Source organism: Myotis myotis, unplaced genomic scaffold (assembly GCF_014108235.1).
Source record: "Myotis myotis isolate mMyoMyo1 unplaced genomic scaffold, mMyoMyo1.p scaffold_m19_p_16, whole genome shotgun sequence".
Lineage (NCBI taxonomy): Eukaryota > Metazoa > Chordata > Mammalia > Chiroptera > Vespertilionidae > Myotis > Myotis myotis.
Window position 1 is genome coordinate 29,619,106 of NW_023416320.1, and position 16,594 is coordinate 29,635,699.

Genomic DNA, 16,594 nt, shown 5'->3' on the forward strand with positions numbered 1-16,594 from the left:
TAGTAACCCCGAAAATGTACCTCTGGGGCTTGTCGGAAGTCATGGAGGAGATAAGCATTCCTGTCTGCACGTCTATTACATTCACACAGCTGTCTTCTCCTGTGCTGAGGACATGGCGACTATCTGTAACACCAAGGGACACAGATAAAAGGTTACAGCTTCAGAGCGTAGATTATGAGATTTTATTTCCGAGTCTGGTGGCCTAATGTTCATTCTCATTTTCCTTGAGCTCCTTGTTTTACTTAACCAATGACTATCCTCTCTTTGAAATGCTTCTGTTTTGGAGCATTTGAGATCTTGCTCACCAGCATGTGCCATCAGTTTGGCTCAAATTCTTAGGGACAAAAACAGAAATGCTGTGTTTCTAAGACACTGGGCAGATGCAATTACAAATCTTACGAACTAATTTCTCTAGTGAGTTGAGGGATAAGTAATAATATCCAATACAGTTTTTCTACTCGGTACAAATGCCACAAGTATACTATATTCTGCCATGAAGAAGCTCTAGCTATAGGCAAAACTTTTATCTGCAAAGTGTTTTTCTTTTTACATTTTTATTTCAAAGTAATAATTCGAGTCCCCCCCAGGATCATCTGCATTAAAAAGGACAGTAATACCTGGGCTGAAAGCAGTGTCACACACAGTCCCTGAATGGCACTGAATCTGGTGCAGTATGGTGGCCGTGGTGAGGTCCCAGATAGTCACCTTGCCTTCTCTGGTGCCTGAAACCAGCAGTGTGCTTGCAGCATTTAAACTGATGGTATCCACCTGAGCAAGAAAACATATAAGTATTCCCTTTAGAATTAGGCTCATAAGCTATGTTTACCTAGGCCCGTTCAAATATGTGGGCGTAAGGATGCAGATTAAACTCTATGGTACCGTGTCCTGGTGTAGTTAATGCAGATGTATTTAAACATCACCTACTGAATGATAACTAATCTCTTCGTATGCTAGTGAATAAAATGAAGTGTTATTTGGGGAAATGTAATGCTGTTTTAAAATAGCCTAAACTTGTCAGTCTAATTCCATGAATGTTAAATTGTAGAGATTTGCCAAACTGCCTGAAACACAGCTGATTGATGATTTGAGGAATTTGGGAGGGCAGGGAGGGGGGGAGTAGTATCTCAAGGTTATACCTAAATACTCATCTTGAGTTACATACTAAATATTTCTTGACTTCAGTTGATCTGTCAACCATGCAAAGTAGGCATCACTTCCCAGCATCAGAGAAAAGGAAGTACGTACTGGGAGTGAGAACCGAGTGGGAACCAGTGGAAATAGCAACGTGAGAAAGGGACCAGGTGCCAGCCTGGTTTTGCCCCTGACTGCACACACTTGGGCCAAATAATAAGGTCAGTGTCCTCTGTGGTGGATGTGCATTCTCCTAGAGCAGTGATGGCGAACCTATGACACGTGTGTCAGAGGTGACACGCGAACTCATTTTTTTGGTTGATTTTTCTTTGTTAAATGGCATTTAAATATATAAAATAAATATCAAAAATATAAGTCTTTGTTTTACTATGGTTGCAAATATCAAAAAATTTCTATATGTGACACGGCACCAGTTGAGTTAGGGTTTTTCAAAATGCTGACAACACTGAGCTCAAAAGGTTTGCCATCACTGTCCTAGAGAGATGGTCCCTTCTACCTTCTGTGTCAGAAAATAGGAAAGACCATGGGGCACATCTTGTTGGCCCAGATACTCTGAGGATACCCAGATATTCAATGTTGTGCTCAGGGAAATAGCAAACGGGAGGAAAAAGGACAAAGTAGACTTGGAAACCCAAAGAGTCAACTCGAAGAACAGAGTCTATGATCAGTAAGCAAAATAACACAAAGCAAAAGATCATAAACACGTAGGTAAAATCAAGAATCTGGCCCCCAGACCTAACCGGTTTGGCTCAGTAAGAATCTGGCCCCCAAGTTCCTGGACTGAGAAGCTCAGCTTTCATGCACTCTTGTTGCTGGTACTCAGTACTCACACTAACATCGTGTTCCAGCTCGGCCAGCAGGTCAAACTGGTGTCTCTTGGTGCCTATCATTTCTGCAGGAACACTAGACCACACCTAGGATGGAACAGAGTGCAGAAGATATTTGCAAACATGTAATAGAAGATCATGTCTAATACATTGAAGAACTCTCGACTAACCAACGTCCACTGAACATACTTGCCCCAACTATGGAAGCTGCCTAATGCTTCTGTTTCCTCTCCCTCAGCGCCCTTATTCCGCCATTCTGTGCTTACCAAGAGGCGGCTGGACCTGTGTCTATTTCCATCCCTTGCACTTGCTGTCAGAAATATGTAATTTAAGCATTGTTTGAACTAAGGAAATACTAGTGCATAAGTGTAGTGTCTATTAATGTCTTGAGAAGACAAAAAGGCAAGGCACTAAATTGCATCAGGTGTAAGCAAGAAACTTATCTACAAGAATGGGAGGAAAATATTGAAAAAATTTGAAGGAATTCTAACGGTTTTAGGTTTTTGCTTTCTTTTAACACAAATGCAGATTGGAAACCAAAGATGATGAGTACTGGTCTGGTATTCATATATGGTCCTACCTCAGCAGGATAGTGAATAAATGTGCATTTGTATGTTTTAAGTTTAATAAAATGCATTATCTCTCAATGATTCCCCACTTTCACTTTACATTTTCTATTTAACTGATCAATTGCTAGTCCCAATTGTGTTAGATAAAAGGCGCTGCATTTCTCCCAACGCCCAGTGGAACACACAGCAGAAAAATCATGAAAAGTTCCTATTGAAAAGTGTACATGTTAAAAAAAAAAAGCAGTAATATTCAATATCCTTATATATCACTTACATGCTTTGTGAAAAATACTGAATTGAACACGTTAACAGTTGAACGGTTTATATTTTTATTATCCAAACATTGTAAGTTAGAAATTATATATAAACCTTCACGGTAGAATCCCACGATGCAGAATACAGCCTGTTGTCATGCCAACAGATCTTGCTAACAGCATCATCATGTCCCATTAATGTGCCTTGGCTCCTTCCAAATGCTATAGAATAAAAATAGCTAACATAAAAGATAACGAGAACTATTAAAACAGCATTCAACTTAATTTTAAGCCTCTTAAACACATATTCAAGAAACATTATGTTGTTTTATACTTACTAAGGCCCACTAGAATTACAAATTACTTGTTCTCATATAAAAATACTGAAAATTTTAATTTAAAACTAGAAATTTCCAGGTCTAGCTCTTAATATGATTTCACCTCAATTTAAAACAGAAATAGAGTCCAATTGGGAGAAATATTAGACTCAAATAATTATGTTCAAATCCAACAGTTTCATCCTCATCCAATATGTGTTCCTTTTTAAAAACAACAGTGTCCTGCCAATGGGGGACTCGTTTGCTGCTTGGTGTCCCAGAGGCAGTTACATGTGAGTGGAATGACAAAGAAGCATGCACAGATACATACACATTATTATCCCATGAGGAACTTATGACAGTGTCATCTCCTGGTAAAAGTAAACAAGACGATAACGCCTGAAATACAAATGATTCGGCATTAATAATTACAGTAATTAGTAAGTCCCCAACATGGCAAAACCACCATACAAGAGTCCCCCAAAATTAATGCTCGGATTCTGTTTGTTAGCCTTTTGAAATAGACAAAGTTTTTTTCAACTGGCTAATTCCAGATGCCATGTTTCCTCCCAAGGCAGGGAAGTCTGTGTGTCAAGCGCGGGAGGACTTGCCTAATGCTCAGGGCTCTGCACGGCCCCGGAGCACTGGAGGGACCCTTCTGCGGTGGGAAATCACGGGGGAGGGTGGCCTGGGGACTGTCAAGAATGCGAACACCCTCTCAGGATTACAGATTCATGTGCGTAAGGAAAACTCCCAAAATTCTTCAGGGAATTTCAAAATCTTTCAGGTGACTGACATTAACAGTAAAACACTTTCAGAATCACTGGGGTTCTAGTATTAGGTATCCCACCAACTCAGAAATGCATTAAGTTATTTTAGTAGCACATACACATTCATCTGACCGTTCCAAAACAGGAATGATTTATTAAGAATTCTGCTGGGTAACAGTTCAAGTTGTTTAGGCTACCAATGAAATCACATTATTATGAGAAAGAGGCAACTTGAAAAAAAATGTAAATTGAGAAGTAATCTAAGGCATTCTGTCAATATCACACAGGAATCAACAATTGTTTGGGGGGGAAACAATGTCACTACACGAGTGTGTATAAAACAAAGTGCTACATGGATTTCTAGCATGACTGGAAATGAAAATGAACTCACCATATCTGAAAATGATATACTTCTTTGTAGCATTTTGGATTCTGTAGAAAACATTTTCAAGGTGTTATCTAATAAGGAAAAGAAACAGGTAAGAAGGACTTCCTGCCTCTTACAGATGACAACAATGCTGCCTTCCTCTTCCGGAGGCTCCTCCCCAGCAAGCAGGTGGGGAACGTGCTCTTTCTGCCCTTCCCCTTAAAGTTTGGGAAACCTCAGCCACAGAAAGGCATTCTTCATGACCTTTTGGCAAACCACAATGACACTGTATGTACTGTGCCACAAATTGCTCCGAGTTTATTTTATGTGGGGGCAGCACATGCAAGTACAATCAGTCCTTGACCTGAAAGTCATGAAGCTTGGACACTACGATCCTCGGAAAGCCATTTTTCAGGTGGGAAAACATACCTTGTGATGTCGTAAAGACTGATGAGCCATTGCAAGAGACCGCTATTCCAGTAACCGCCCTGTTCAAAAACAAAGTTTTAAGAATGGCCTCAATCATGCACAAGGACACTGTTCTCCTTCAAGCCCTTGGTTTAATTTTACCTAGTTTCTGTGATTTTTTTCTTCACAGCTTGCCTGCTGCATCTGTCCCACCTGATACCTGCCCTTACCAAAGCATCACTAGGCAACTTCTAATTTTGTTCTGGCAGGACTTATGGCTGGAAAACATTCCCACTCTTAGCTTCCTGAGCTGCCACATTCAAAATGTAACACATTTCTGACAGCTGAAAAACTGCTTCTTCAATTCCCTTTTATTTGAACATCACCCAAGGACTGAAACTCTTATTTAAAATCAGTTCTTTTGCTTGATCACTGAATTGAATTTACCAGCGTCTGCACAGTGATGAGACCACTGTCCAGACAGAACTAGTCTAGCACATCCTGTTAAAGGTTCACTCGTGTCTTCACTGCCTTGGATTCATGCCATTTAGAGAGGTTGAGAAAAGGCCACTGTTACAATGGATAAGGAACTGTATTCTTTTTAGGAGGCTGCACTCTGATTTTAAACCACTAATCTAAAGTAAGCTGGCATGTTTCACCCATGTGATTTCAAAATGCCAGGATGTCTATGGTGGAGGAGCAGGACACTGAGCCTGGTCTGGGTCTGTGTTGGTTTTTTTCATCTGTAACAGGATGGATCAGGTGACTTCAGTGCCTCTCAAGTCTTTCTACCAAAGTATAAAAATATCCTTAATAGCGGAAGACAGGGAACACTTGTAACCCCTCCAGGTCCAGCAGGAAGCCCAATGTCTTGGAAGTACAGGCATTATTTTTAAAATTCTAGGTGGACCAACTATAGAAATGAGAACATGGGAGGCCAACACAAATCCATTTTGTTCCAAAAGTTCCCTTGCCACATTGACATCAGGTGGCTGATCACTATAAACACTGGAAGGAGATAAAAAAAACAAACAAACACAAGATGACATTGAAAGAGAACTTCCCCCTTGATTCAGCTTAATTTTTTTTAAAAATATATATTTTTTATTGATTTCAGAGAGGAAGATAGAAACATCAATGATGAGAGAGAAACATCAATAAGCTGCCTTCTGCACACCTCCTACTGGGGATTGAGCCTGCAACCCAGGCATGTGCCCTGGCCAGGAATTGAACTATGACCTCCTGGTTTATAGGTCAACGCTCAACCAAGGAGCTACACCGACCTGGTTTAAAACAATTTCACCCCAGGCCAAGACGCCAACTTCTGCGAGGACAACACAGACATTCTTACTCTTTGTGGAGTTTATGTTGCTCGTGCAACTGCAGTTTGGCTATGTTATTCCAGGCCAGTTTTTTGCTTTCTTCAGTCAGGTCCTCAAAAGACTCTTCCCCTGGAGAAGCACATTAGATTATTGCCAAGTGAGTCAACTCCATCACTAACAAGCATCACAGATAACACGTATCCGAGTCACAGTGTCTTCTATTAAAATAAAACAACCAAGAAAACGAAATAGCCCACCAAAATGTAATAGCTTTGAAATGTGTTGGATAGCTCCGTGTTAGTTAAGGAAAAATAATAAAGTATATAGTAGAAATAAAGTAAAAACCATTTGGAGAAAGATTAAAAAGTATATTTAAAAACTAGAGTATTTTGTTACTTTTATCAATGTTTGCCCCTAATTTAAGAATTTCAGGAAATAGAAGCCCGAATAACCATTTTCTTGTCAATAATATTTGCAAACATCAGAGGGTTCACTAAGAATGCTGCAGTTGTTTTCGTTTAGCAGGGGAGAAAGCAGAGATGAAAGCAGTGACTCCAAGTGCTCCTGGACAGGACTAAGTAATCCTTCACTTCTGTTTTTAGTAGGGATGGGACAATTACCCTTTAAAATAATCACAAGACAGTGATGTGAGCCGGGTGAGTAAGCAGAGCACGGGTTTAAGAGGCGTCACAAGATAATCCTATGATCTTTATGACTTAACACTATGGGGTTATCGCCTTGAGACATACTCTCAGCCAGCCCTGGGTCACGTGACTCTAGTGAGCTATTCCTCCACAGCTGAGAGCATGCTCAGCAGTGTGTGCCTATAAAGTCTGAATGTGCCTGGAACAGAGAGCAGAAGTGCAGATAAGTGATTTTGCTCCCAAAGTTCCATGTAGTGTAAAAATCCTGAGAGCCAGGAGGTTGGAGGCTGTTTTAGGTGAAACATAAAACACTAAAACAAGGGTAACTAGATGAAAGTGTGGGAACATTCCACCTTTTCCAAATACGACATGTGAGGACAGTGTCAAGTTCATCTTAGCACCTGGCATATGCCTGGCACAGAACAGATACTTAGCAAGTGTTTGTCAATTGCTTGAATAATACAATCAAATAAAGACAGCGGAGCACCTTGAATTCAAGGTCTGTAAGCTGGGGATGGAGAGGAGAATGAGATGGTGGAAGTAATTTTGGGGAAAGAGTAGGGCGGAGGGTGACAGTTAAAGCAGCCGTGGCCGGGGTGTATCAACAGAAAGGGAAAAGCACAGAGAAGAAACGGAACCATAACAATCGCAATAAAAATCCTGCCCGGTTTCAATGACCAGAAAACAGAAGTACCTTGTCTTTAAAGTGAATAGTTAACAACAAACAAAACACCAACAAAAACAGGTGGCTGGGTTTGTTTTTTGTTTTTGTTTTGTTGTTTTTTTTCAGGAGAACCGCAATAAGATGGTAAAGATATTATCTCTAAACATCACAACATTCGTGTTTCCTCTTCAGAATCATCAGAAACGTCTTAAAGAAAAACGAAAGGTGCTCACATTTATTCTCTTTGCAAAATTTACCTGGAGAATCTGCTATGGAAACGCTATCACAGGAGGTTTGGGGCAAACTTTTGAACTTTTCGGTGATCCTTTGAGGATGTGGTGTCACAAAGAGCTGTTTTGGTGTCTGCCCAAATTCCAAGATTTGGGTCAGCATGGCTACTTTCTCATCCGGATCCTCGATGCTTTAGGACAGAACACAAATACTGCCGTGAGCCCCTAGGATTTCCATCTCCTGAAAGCACACATTTCAGATGGTACAGATCAACCAGAGAGAGTTTCAAACACCTACTGTGTGTCAGGATTGTCTAAACCTTAGCACAGATTTTAAAAAATTTTTCTGAGGCTCAGTAACTCACATAATAGTAAAAGCAAGATACAATTCACTGTAAATTTTCCATATCTTAACATTATCAAATAAGCGCATCAACCATTTAGTTAGAGAGGTATTTTGTTCAAGTCGAAGCTCCTTATAGACATAAGTACCTGTTCAAGTCCACACCTCCTTCATAGGTCAGGGGATGAAATACTGGAAGGAGAGAAATAAAACACCATTGAGAGATGTACTGGTGAGTTACACACTCTGTTCAAAATTTTAAAACCCAGTGACAACTTTAAACTTGTATTCAAAGTAACTGATGGTTCACTCTGCAAAAAAGACAAGTAAGATCCAACTTTTCAGTAAATATCAACTTGAATTATCCTTTGCTGAGCAGAAATCTCACTGGCAGGTCAGAGGAAATACACCTCAGTGTATTTCTCAGTCAGCTTATCTTCCCCTGGGGGGAAGCAGGTCACTCAGCCCTCTGCTCTGGCTGTGAGAAATCAGGCCTGAATTTCCAGCTCCACTTCCTTGTCATCAACCCTGAGAAACCTGGAGGCAGGTGAGAACCGAGACCGATGAGGAGGTATGTTACTGCTGGTTTCTTCCAGCTCAATTCAAAGGAAACTCTGGCCCTTCATAGCAACTGAGGTCGCTGTTCCATCATGTTCTGATTGAGTTTTAATTGAAATTATTGAATGGGATAGCGAGTACTTGCTAAAATTAGAAGACTTTAGAACAAGACCTCTTGGGATCATGCTGAAATAGATGTTCTTTAGGCAAAAGGACTTCCTCCTCCCTCACTTAGTATCTAACCCAGGGTCGCTGAGCCAGGAGGCACTGTTTGCTGATAGAAGTTTCTGCTGAAGGAATAAGCGTGACTCTGCCCTCATTTTGTTGTTTGTTTCATTTTCATCGAACACTAATGAACTTTCAGTGACCGTGACATACCATTATGGGCCCCAACAGCCTCGCTTCCTTTTTGCTTGTAGCCAAACACGAGGTCAATCCACTCGTGAAGGTGCTCGGACACATAATTGCTTTCCAGTGCCTCTCTGCTCTTCTGGAGAAAGTCCGCGGGACCTGGCAGATCAGACTCCATCAAAACACGGCAGCGTCCACTTTACTTTCTCTCATTTCTGTCCTCTACCCACAGGCACATAAAGCTTCTCGGATAGGCAGGAGGCACATATTTCTTAATGACATTTTGTCCCCATCATGTAAAATATAAATTTTGTGGCGAGAAAAAGTGGCGAAATCATTTTCCCAACATTTAGGTTTCTCAAAAATGTGTCAATATTTTTACAGCCTAGATTCATAGAATATTTTTTTATTTGGAATAGGACTGGTATTGCCTCATTTAGGTAGAGAACGACACTGTTATTTTTCTTAAAATCTAGGCAACTAAGTAATTAATCACACTGAAACTGCACTGTCAGGGAAGGGCTTTCTACAATGGCACACTGCTGAGGTACTCACTCCGTGCCCACGGCGGAAGTTCCACGTCATCCACCATCTGCCCTCCTTGTCTCTTCCCCAAATCCAACTTCAGACTATTGACTAAGAAGCTGACATCATCACCATAGAATTCTGGAATCAACTGAAGGTGCCAGGTGAAAAACAAAAAAAGAACAGCAACAACATTTTTTAAAGCAGTTAGAAAACACCGGCCCCATGAATCATTAACTTCTTAAACCGCTTACCTCTTTAAAATCTGTGGCACCATCCAAACAATTTTTCCAAGTTTCTGCAATACTAAATATAAAAAAAAAAAATTAAACTGACTTTAACTCAGGGGTGTAGAAATAGCAACCACAGAGCTTTCTCTGCACCTAGGTGTTGTTCTACACTTTACCTATACTAACTCATTCTCTCGTTAACGCAATCCCCCTTTTACAGAAGAGAACAATTCCCCAGCTCACATGGGAGACATGGGAGTGAGCAGGGAGTCAGAACAAGGCCCAGATGGCATGTCTCAAAGGCCATGCCAGGAGCCTCTGCACCCATATTGCCTCACTGAAGGGCCAATGGAGGCAGGTGCTTAACCACTAGAAAATTAGCACAACTATGTTAACAGCTCATCTCAAAAAGGAATGATAAACAAACGTGTAGAGCTTAAACAAAGATTGGAAAGACACAGACCAAAGACGAATAATGAAAGTTCTCTGTGCGGACGGATGCCAACTGAACTTTATTTTCCTCTTTATATTTTCTGATTTTTTTTTGTAAAGAAGTATTACTTTTATAATTTAAAAAAAGTTATTTACAGACCCACAGGGAACTGTATTCAACTCATAGCAAAATTATCAACCTATGAACCAGGAGGTCATGATTCGATTCCCGGTCAGGGCACATGCCCAGGTTGTGGGCTTGATCGCCAGTGTGGGGTGTACGGGAGGCAGCTGATCAATGATTGTCTCTCTTCATTGATGTTTCTATCTCTCTCTCCCTCTCCCTTCCTTTCTGAAATCAATGAAAATATATTTTAAAAAATTATTTAGAATAATGAAATAATGTTGGAAACACTCCAAATGTCCAATAATAGAGAAACAGTTAAAATATATTCTGGCATACATTAGAATGTGATATAATATTTAAAAAAATGAGACGTTTTAAAAAACTTCTAGTAACATGGGGATAACTTCAGGATCTAATATGGATACAAAAAGTGGGACAAAAACTACTTAAAATATGTTCTCACATTTATATGTGTCACACACACAACTAGAAAAAGCCTGAAAGGAACAGATATAACAATTAGTGATTTTTTGCATATCTTTATATTTTTGGCCCTATATACTAGTTTTTTTAAAACAAACATATTGTGCACATATATAATTAGGAAGATTAAAAAATGGTAGGTGAGGCAATTATGTCAAACCTGTTGAACATTCTATCTGCATTATCAAATCTTCCATTCTGTAGGCACAGCATATACTCTGGTGCTGGAGGGGGGAAATCGGAGGTAATGAGATACAGAATCACTGAAGAGTCCCCGTGAAATAACATTGACTGGGGGTAATGATAAAGAACCTTACCAATCCTGACAAGATAAAACAGCACGTAACCTGGGGAAGAGTAGTGACTGCCATACATGAACTTTGGCTCTAGCATCTCCTGGTAGCGTTCCTATAATATGTGAGAAAAAAAGACTTCTAAGTGGTGGCTATGAAAATAACAAGTGACTCATGTAGTAAAAACCTAAAAGAAGTCATGGCATGAGTACATTATACTCCTTAATTTCTTTCTTAAAATAGGAAAAGGAAAGATAAAAAGAGGGTGGAAATCTGAACAAATACAGCATTCCTGTGACAAGTATTTTGGTTTTCTTGGCGCAGTGGTGACGATATTGGGACTGGATTGAATGGAAGATGGAAGGGATTTTATGTGTCTCTTGTGCAATTTACCAGAGAGAACCCTCCATGAAAGTAAGTTATACACTGGTAATCAGGTCAGCCTCCTACTTCCTGAATTGTAGGCAAAAAAATGCAAATGGTGAGCAGCTATATTCATTGGGGAAGGCAGCAGGCAGAGAGGCAGGAGTAAGACAAAAAAACAAAACATGATCACTCTGGACAATGTTTGCCCTAAGCCTTGATGAAATGAGTTTCAGTTACTATAAAAATATAGGCCATGGTTCAGGAAGTTCCTCATAGACCAAGAATCCTTAAGTCCACGCACCAGTAGTCTCTCCAGTCGCTCCTTATTTAGGGCCCCTACTGGTTTCCCAAGATCCCGGAAGGTTCCTGGGTTTGACAAATCTACATAAGTAAATAAATTTTAAAAAATTAATTAATTAGAATAAAGCAAGCAAACCTATACTTAATAACATTACCTCCATGGACTGATTCACATGCACACATTTCCACAAAATAAACAGTTTTAAAAAACTGAGACAGATCCATTAGAATTACAGTATTTCTGGCAGTTACTTATATAGCTGTAAAGGTGAGAACTTTTGAGTTTTAATTTAGCAACATCCATTCAAGGGTGATTCCCAATTTGAAAACATCATAAATATAGATTTTTTTTTTTTTAAAAAAAGGCCTACTGAAACAAGCTATATTCCAAGTAAAACAAAAAATAAATAAAAAATAAAAACAAAGTTTAAAAGCCCATTATTCTTCTACTAAGATTTACTTTGTAAGTTTGAATTACAAGCATAATTTGAGAACTGGAGACCTGAATATTATCAGAGAAATAAATTACCATATTCCTAGAAAATCTGTTATCTCTTTCAAGTACAGAGTTCAATAAGTGAACTGTCCAAAGGAATTTATTGTTCGCAATATATAATTTTTAAATATTAAAAAATAAAATCACAATACAATCACTATTTTTGTTAAAATAATTTGAGAGAAGTACATATACCACAAAATTAAAATGGCTACCTCTCAGTAATGTAATAATTGATGATTTTTATTTCCTTTAAAAAATATTTTAGTACATTCTAAATGTCATATAATGAATAGTTATTAGTTTGGTAATCACATTTTAATGTAAATTTTAAAATAGGATAATCTGAGACAATTTTCAAAGTGAAAAACTACAGTATTTCAAAACTTGGTATTTGTAGATAGTAATGATAATATGGCTTAAAATTATATGCATATGGGGTGGGGGGTGGCCAGGGAGAGGTCAATGGGGGAAAAGGGAGACCTATGTAATACTATATGTAATACTTTAAACAATAAAGAATTTTAAAAATTATATGCATATTTTCTGGGCATGTCCTTTAAGAATATGTGAATACTATTTTTTGGATTAAGAAAATTAAGAGACAGTGGAGAAAACATAAAAAACACATATAATTTATATTAACATTGAAATGACAACTAGCAATCTTTAGTAATAAAGTTAAAATGGGTTCTAATCTATTCAAAGATCACATCATAAGTCTACAACAGAATATTTTTCTCTCCTTTAAGAAGTAACTTTGAGGCATTTACCCAATTCTGAGCTGCAATAATCACTGATGATCCACGGGAACACCGGGTACTGCGACAGGTCGTTGCAGCTGCGGTCGGCCAGGTTGTTGAGGTGCAGCAGGTACTGGTAGTTGGAGAGGTGCCCGCGCTGCCACTGCAGCGTGTAGCTCTCGGCCGTGCGCTCTGCCACGTGGTGCTCTGAGGAGGACAGGCCGCAAGGTCACCACTGAACTTGGCAGATGTTGGCTAAGCATGTAAACACTAGCTACTTTAAGTGTAGTCTTTTCAATGCATTTATAAAAAAATGCATTTTAAGAAAAATAAAAGTAGGGTACAGTTTGTTTTCGCTATAGATCTCAGAAATGGCTTCACTGTACACCAGAAGAGCAAACGAAATTAAGATGGTATTAATAAAATCCCAACATCTATTTTTAGAAATCATTCTATTCTAGTCATCTAGCAACTTTGTAAACAAGAATAATTACAGTCAGCCATGCAAATTAATATATTTACGCATGAAAAGAAAAATACAGGTGTTCCCTCTAACAAGGGTGGGAAAATGTACAATTCCCATGCAAGACTGAGAAAATATTAATTAAAAGCAAATTCAATCCCACAGGTACTATATTGAGCCTCGAGGTTCACGTGTTTCTTTTGTGTTGTTTTCTAGGTTCGGGATTAAGGCCACAATTAATGAACACAAACATATGACTGGAGAGTTCACTGCCTCACATTAAGGAACTGAATCGTGGTTTTCATAAACTAATATAAGACATGACTGGACATAGAAATAATTAAGTGGAGTCTTTATAATCCATTCAATTTGTGTGTTGTTAAAATCCAAAAAAATTTAAATATTTTTATTAAGTTTTTAAAACACACAATGAACTATTACCAAAATTCAGTTATGTTTCCCTTAGTTTTTTAAAATGCCATCTTGCCAACTGTAGTTACTATGGAGAAGCAATGGGTAGAACTACAGAGAGGCGATTCTAGATCCAGCATTTTTCTTTTTCCTTCTCTTATTTCCTATCCTGGTTACTTAGGAGTTGAACTACCTTCATACAAATAGAACAAGGAGGGGTGAACACCAGACCTAGATACGTGGCAATATAAAAATAGAGTTCATCTCTATCTTGAGGGTCATAGAACTTTAGGTAGATGTCAGAACACAGGTCATCTTCTGTGCAAAACACTTCCAATCCCTATAAATTCAGAAAGAAAAGAATAAAACAAGTAGCATTTCATTAATCTTACAATTGCAATATAAGCTATACAATCACAAAAGCCTTCCAATTAAACATCTACCTTTTTAACTTGTAGCTCTTGTATTCATTCTCCAGCTTTAAATTTGATTCAGCGATGCATATACATATAAATTTCCTGAGAACAAGACTTGTATCTTTAAATTTTGTAAAATCCCTTTTAGTGTTGATTATTTTTATTGATAATACCTTTTGTGAAGTTAGTATTTTGAAATTCAAAATTGGCTTATCCATGTCTTCACACATCTTCAAATATAAATGTTTAGCTTTCTATTATAATTAAATTATTATGCCAATCTAACAAACTGATAATTGAATAGCTATTCAACTAATAACTTGCAGTTATTTTCTTAAATATGTTTTTATTGATTTTGGAGACAGAAGAAAGAAGAGGGAGAGGAAGAGAGAAACACTGATGAGAGACTGCATCCTGCACGTGCCCTACTGGGAATTGAGTCAGCAACCAGGCATGTGCCCTTACTGGGAACAGAACAGGCAGGACGATGCCCACCCAACTGAGCCACACCGGGCAGGGCCACTTGCAGTTATTCTTAAGAAAACTATGAGCTTTGTGAATGTTGTATTGATAAGCCTGAGATAGGACAGGAATAGACAAAGAAATGACAAAAGCAGACTTGTTCATGGTTTAAATACAGGCTTTTATCATTTACTAGTTAAGGAACAGAGGAAATTAACTCTTAGAATCTCAATTTCTTTATAAAATAGAATATCATCTACCTCACATGGACTGTCATGATAATAAAATATTGTACCTAAATTGCCCAGTACACAGAAGACACTTAATGTCAACTTCTACTCTTTTTCTGACTGTGTCTTTATACCCACAGGAGGAGATTTTCAATAGTATGCGTCCATAATTCTCTATTAGCACTAGAAATGAAGAGTATCCTTTTAAGTTAAATAGGTAGAAAAGGCAAATTTCACAAATATGAAACAAAAATGAGGTGCCTAACATTCAACAGTGCTTTGGTAATGCTACCTACCAGGTGACTGGTTAATCTTCAAAGGAGAACAAATGAATTTATACTGATGTCAAATTAAAACACCCTGGAATCACGCCTTATGTGGAGATTGGTTTCCAAGGTCAGCATGTAAGACTAACATAAGTATGGACATACGCCTCCCTAGGGGAATGGTAGGAAGAACTGCCCAAATGATTTAATCGGTTATTTTGTTCATTTCTCTCCCTTCCAAACTGAAGGCTGAATTACTCTAAGCTAACCGAAGACACTACAGATCACTGAAGAGTTAATTTTATACTAGCTTCCAAATTTTACTCTGAGATCTAGCTGCTATGAGCAGATGGTGCAAGTCACACTGGATTGCTCTGCATAGATTATCCCTGCATAACCCCAGGAACTCTGAGTATACAGAAGTGAGGAACTCAAGGCAGCACACCCTATCTCTCTTGCTCTTAGAGCCAAAAACATTCCTCATGGCAGCCTTCTTGTGCAGAGAAAGGGGTTATTCCTTTATAAATTTCTAGCTCATCCAAAAGAAAGAGCAGCATGACCAAGAGTCCACTTGCTTACAATACAGCATACTTACACTTCTCAGACAGGCCACAGGTGTTTATACATTAACTAGAGGTCCGGTGCACAAATTCATGCACAGGTGGCATCACTCGGCCTGGCCAGTGATTGGGGCCTATCGGGGCTGGCCAGCCAGGGGGAGGGACTGTGGGAGGTTGGCTGGCCGCAGGAGGTTGGCCATCGGAGTTCACTGACCACCAGGGGGCAGCTCCGGCATTGAGCATCTGCCCAATGTATTATTATACATTAATAATTCACTGGTTAAACTGAAACTAGGACAATCATTCACCTAAAACTGACATTCCACTTGAACTCACCAAAGGCATGAGGCCATGCCTCCTTTTGTAAATGCGGCAGACGTCCTGGAGTGTGATCTGGACCACAGGTTTCTGTAAAAGTAAAAAGACTATCTCAAAGGTCAACATTCTGACACAATTAGAAGTTGACCAAATGACCAAGTCTTGCCTTCCTGATGTGTTACAAGATGAACAACTGGAAAGGGAGATCTTAAATGAGGTGTATCTGGTTTAACACTCTAGCCTGCCCTTTTTTGCTTTGTGACCTTGGACAAGTCTCCCTACCTCCATTCGGCACCACAAATATGGTAATGCGTCCATCTTTCAGGTTATCGCAAGGTAGTTAAGTGTTATAAAATGTTAAAGGATTGGTCTAGAGCAGGGATGGGCAAAGTTTTTGACTCGAGGGCCACAATGGGTTCTTAAACTGGACCGGAGGGCCAGAACAAAAGCATGGATGGAGTGTTTGTGTGAACTAATATAAATTCAAAGTAAACATCATTACATAAAAGGGTACGGTCTTTTTTTTTTTTAGTTTTATTCATTTCAAACAGGCTGGATCTGGCCCACGGGCCATAGTTTGCCCACGGCTGGTCTAGAGCCTGGCCGGTGTGGCTCAGTGGTTGAGCATCCACCCATGAACCAAGAGGTCACTAGTTCGATTCCCAGTCAGAACACATGCCTGGGTTGTGGGCTCGAT

The 16,594-nt window shown here is 39.1% G+C and overlaps 1 protein-coding gene across 7 annotated transcripts in view; it reads right to left on the minus strand.

The window, feature by feature from the left end:
- Nucleotides 1–16,594, minus strand: part of NSMAF (neutral sphingomyelinase activation associated factor) — a 44,001-nt gene that overhangs the window by 2,192 nt on the left and 25,215 nt on the right. For 4 of the 7 annotated variants that reach the window (XM_036338305.1, XM_036338302.1, XM_036338309.1 and 1 more), the window contains 19 exons: nt 15,916–15,987; nt 13,877–13,985; nt 12,802–12,978; nt 11,534–11,613; nt 10,891–10,981; nt 10,734–10,797; nt 9,556–9,607; nt 9,332–9,452; nt 8,804–8,935; nt 8,017–8,059; nt 7,552–7,715; nt 6,016–6,115; nt 4,686–4,744; nt 4,281–4,348; nt 3,451–3,518; nt 2,918–3,041; nt 1,983–2,066; nt 618–768; nt 21–123 (listed from right to left, as the gene is read on the minus strand). In XM_036338305.1, coding sequence (XP_036194198.1) covers nt 21–123; nt 618–768; nt 1,983–2,066; nt 2,918–3,041; nt 3,451–3,518; nt 4,281–4,348; nt 4,686–4,744; nt 6,016–6,115; nt 7,552–7,715; nt 8,017–8,059; nt 8,804–8,935; nt 9,332–9,452; nt 9,556–9,607; nt 10,734–10,797; nt 10,891–10,981; nt 11,534–11,613; nt 12,802–12,978; nt 13,877–13,985; nt 15,916–15,987 — 1,862 coding nt within the window. The remainder of the gene's footprint in view (nt 1–20; nt 124–617; nt 769–1,982; nt 2,067–2,917; nt 3,042–3,450; nt 3,519–4,280; nt 4,349–4,685; nt 4,745–6,015; nt 6,116–7,551; nt 7,716–8,016; nt 8,060–8,803; nt 8,936–9,331; nt 9,453–9,555; nt 9,608–10,733; nt 10,798–10,890; nt 10,982–11,533; nt 11,614–12,801; nt 12,979–13,876; nt 13,986–15,915; nt 15,988–16,594) is intronic. The other 3 variants (XM_036338304.1, XM_036338307.1, XM_036338306.1) reach the window with 3 other exon arrangements.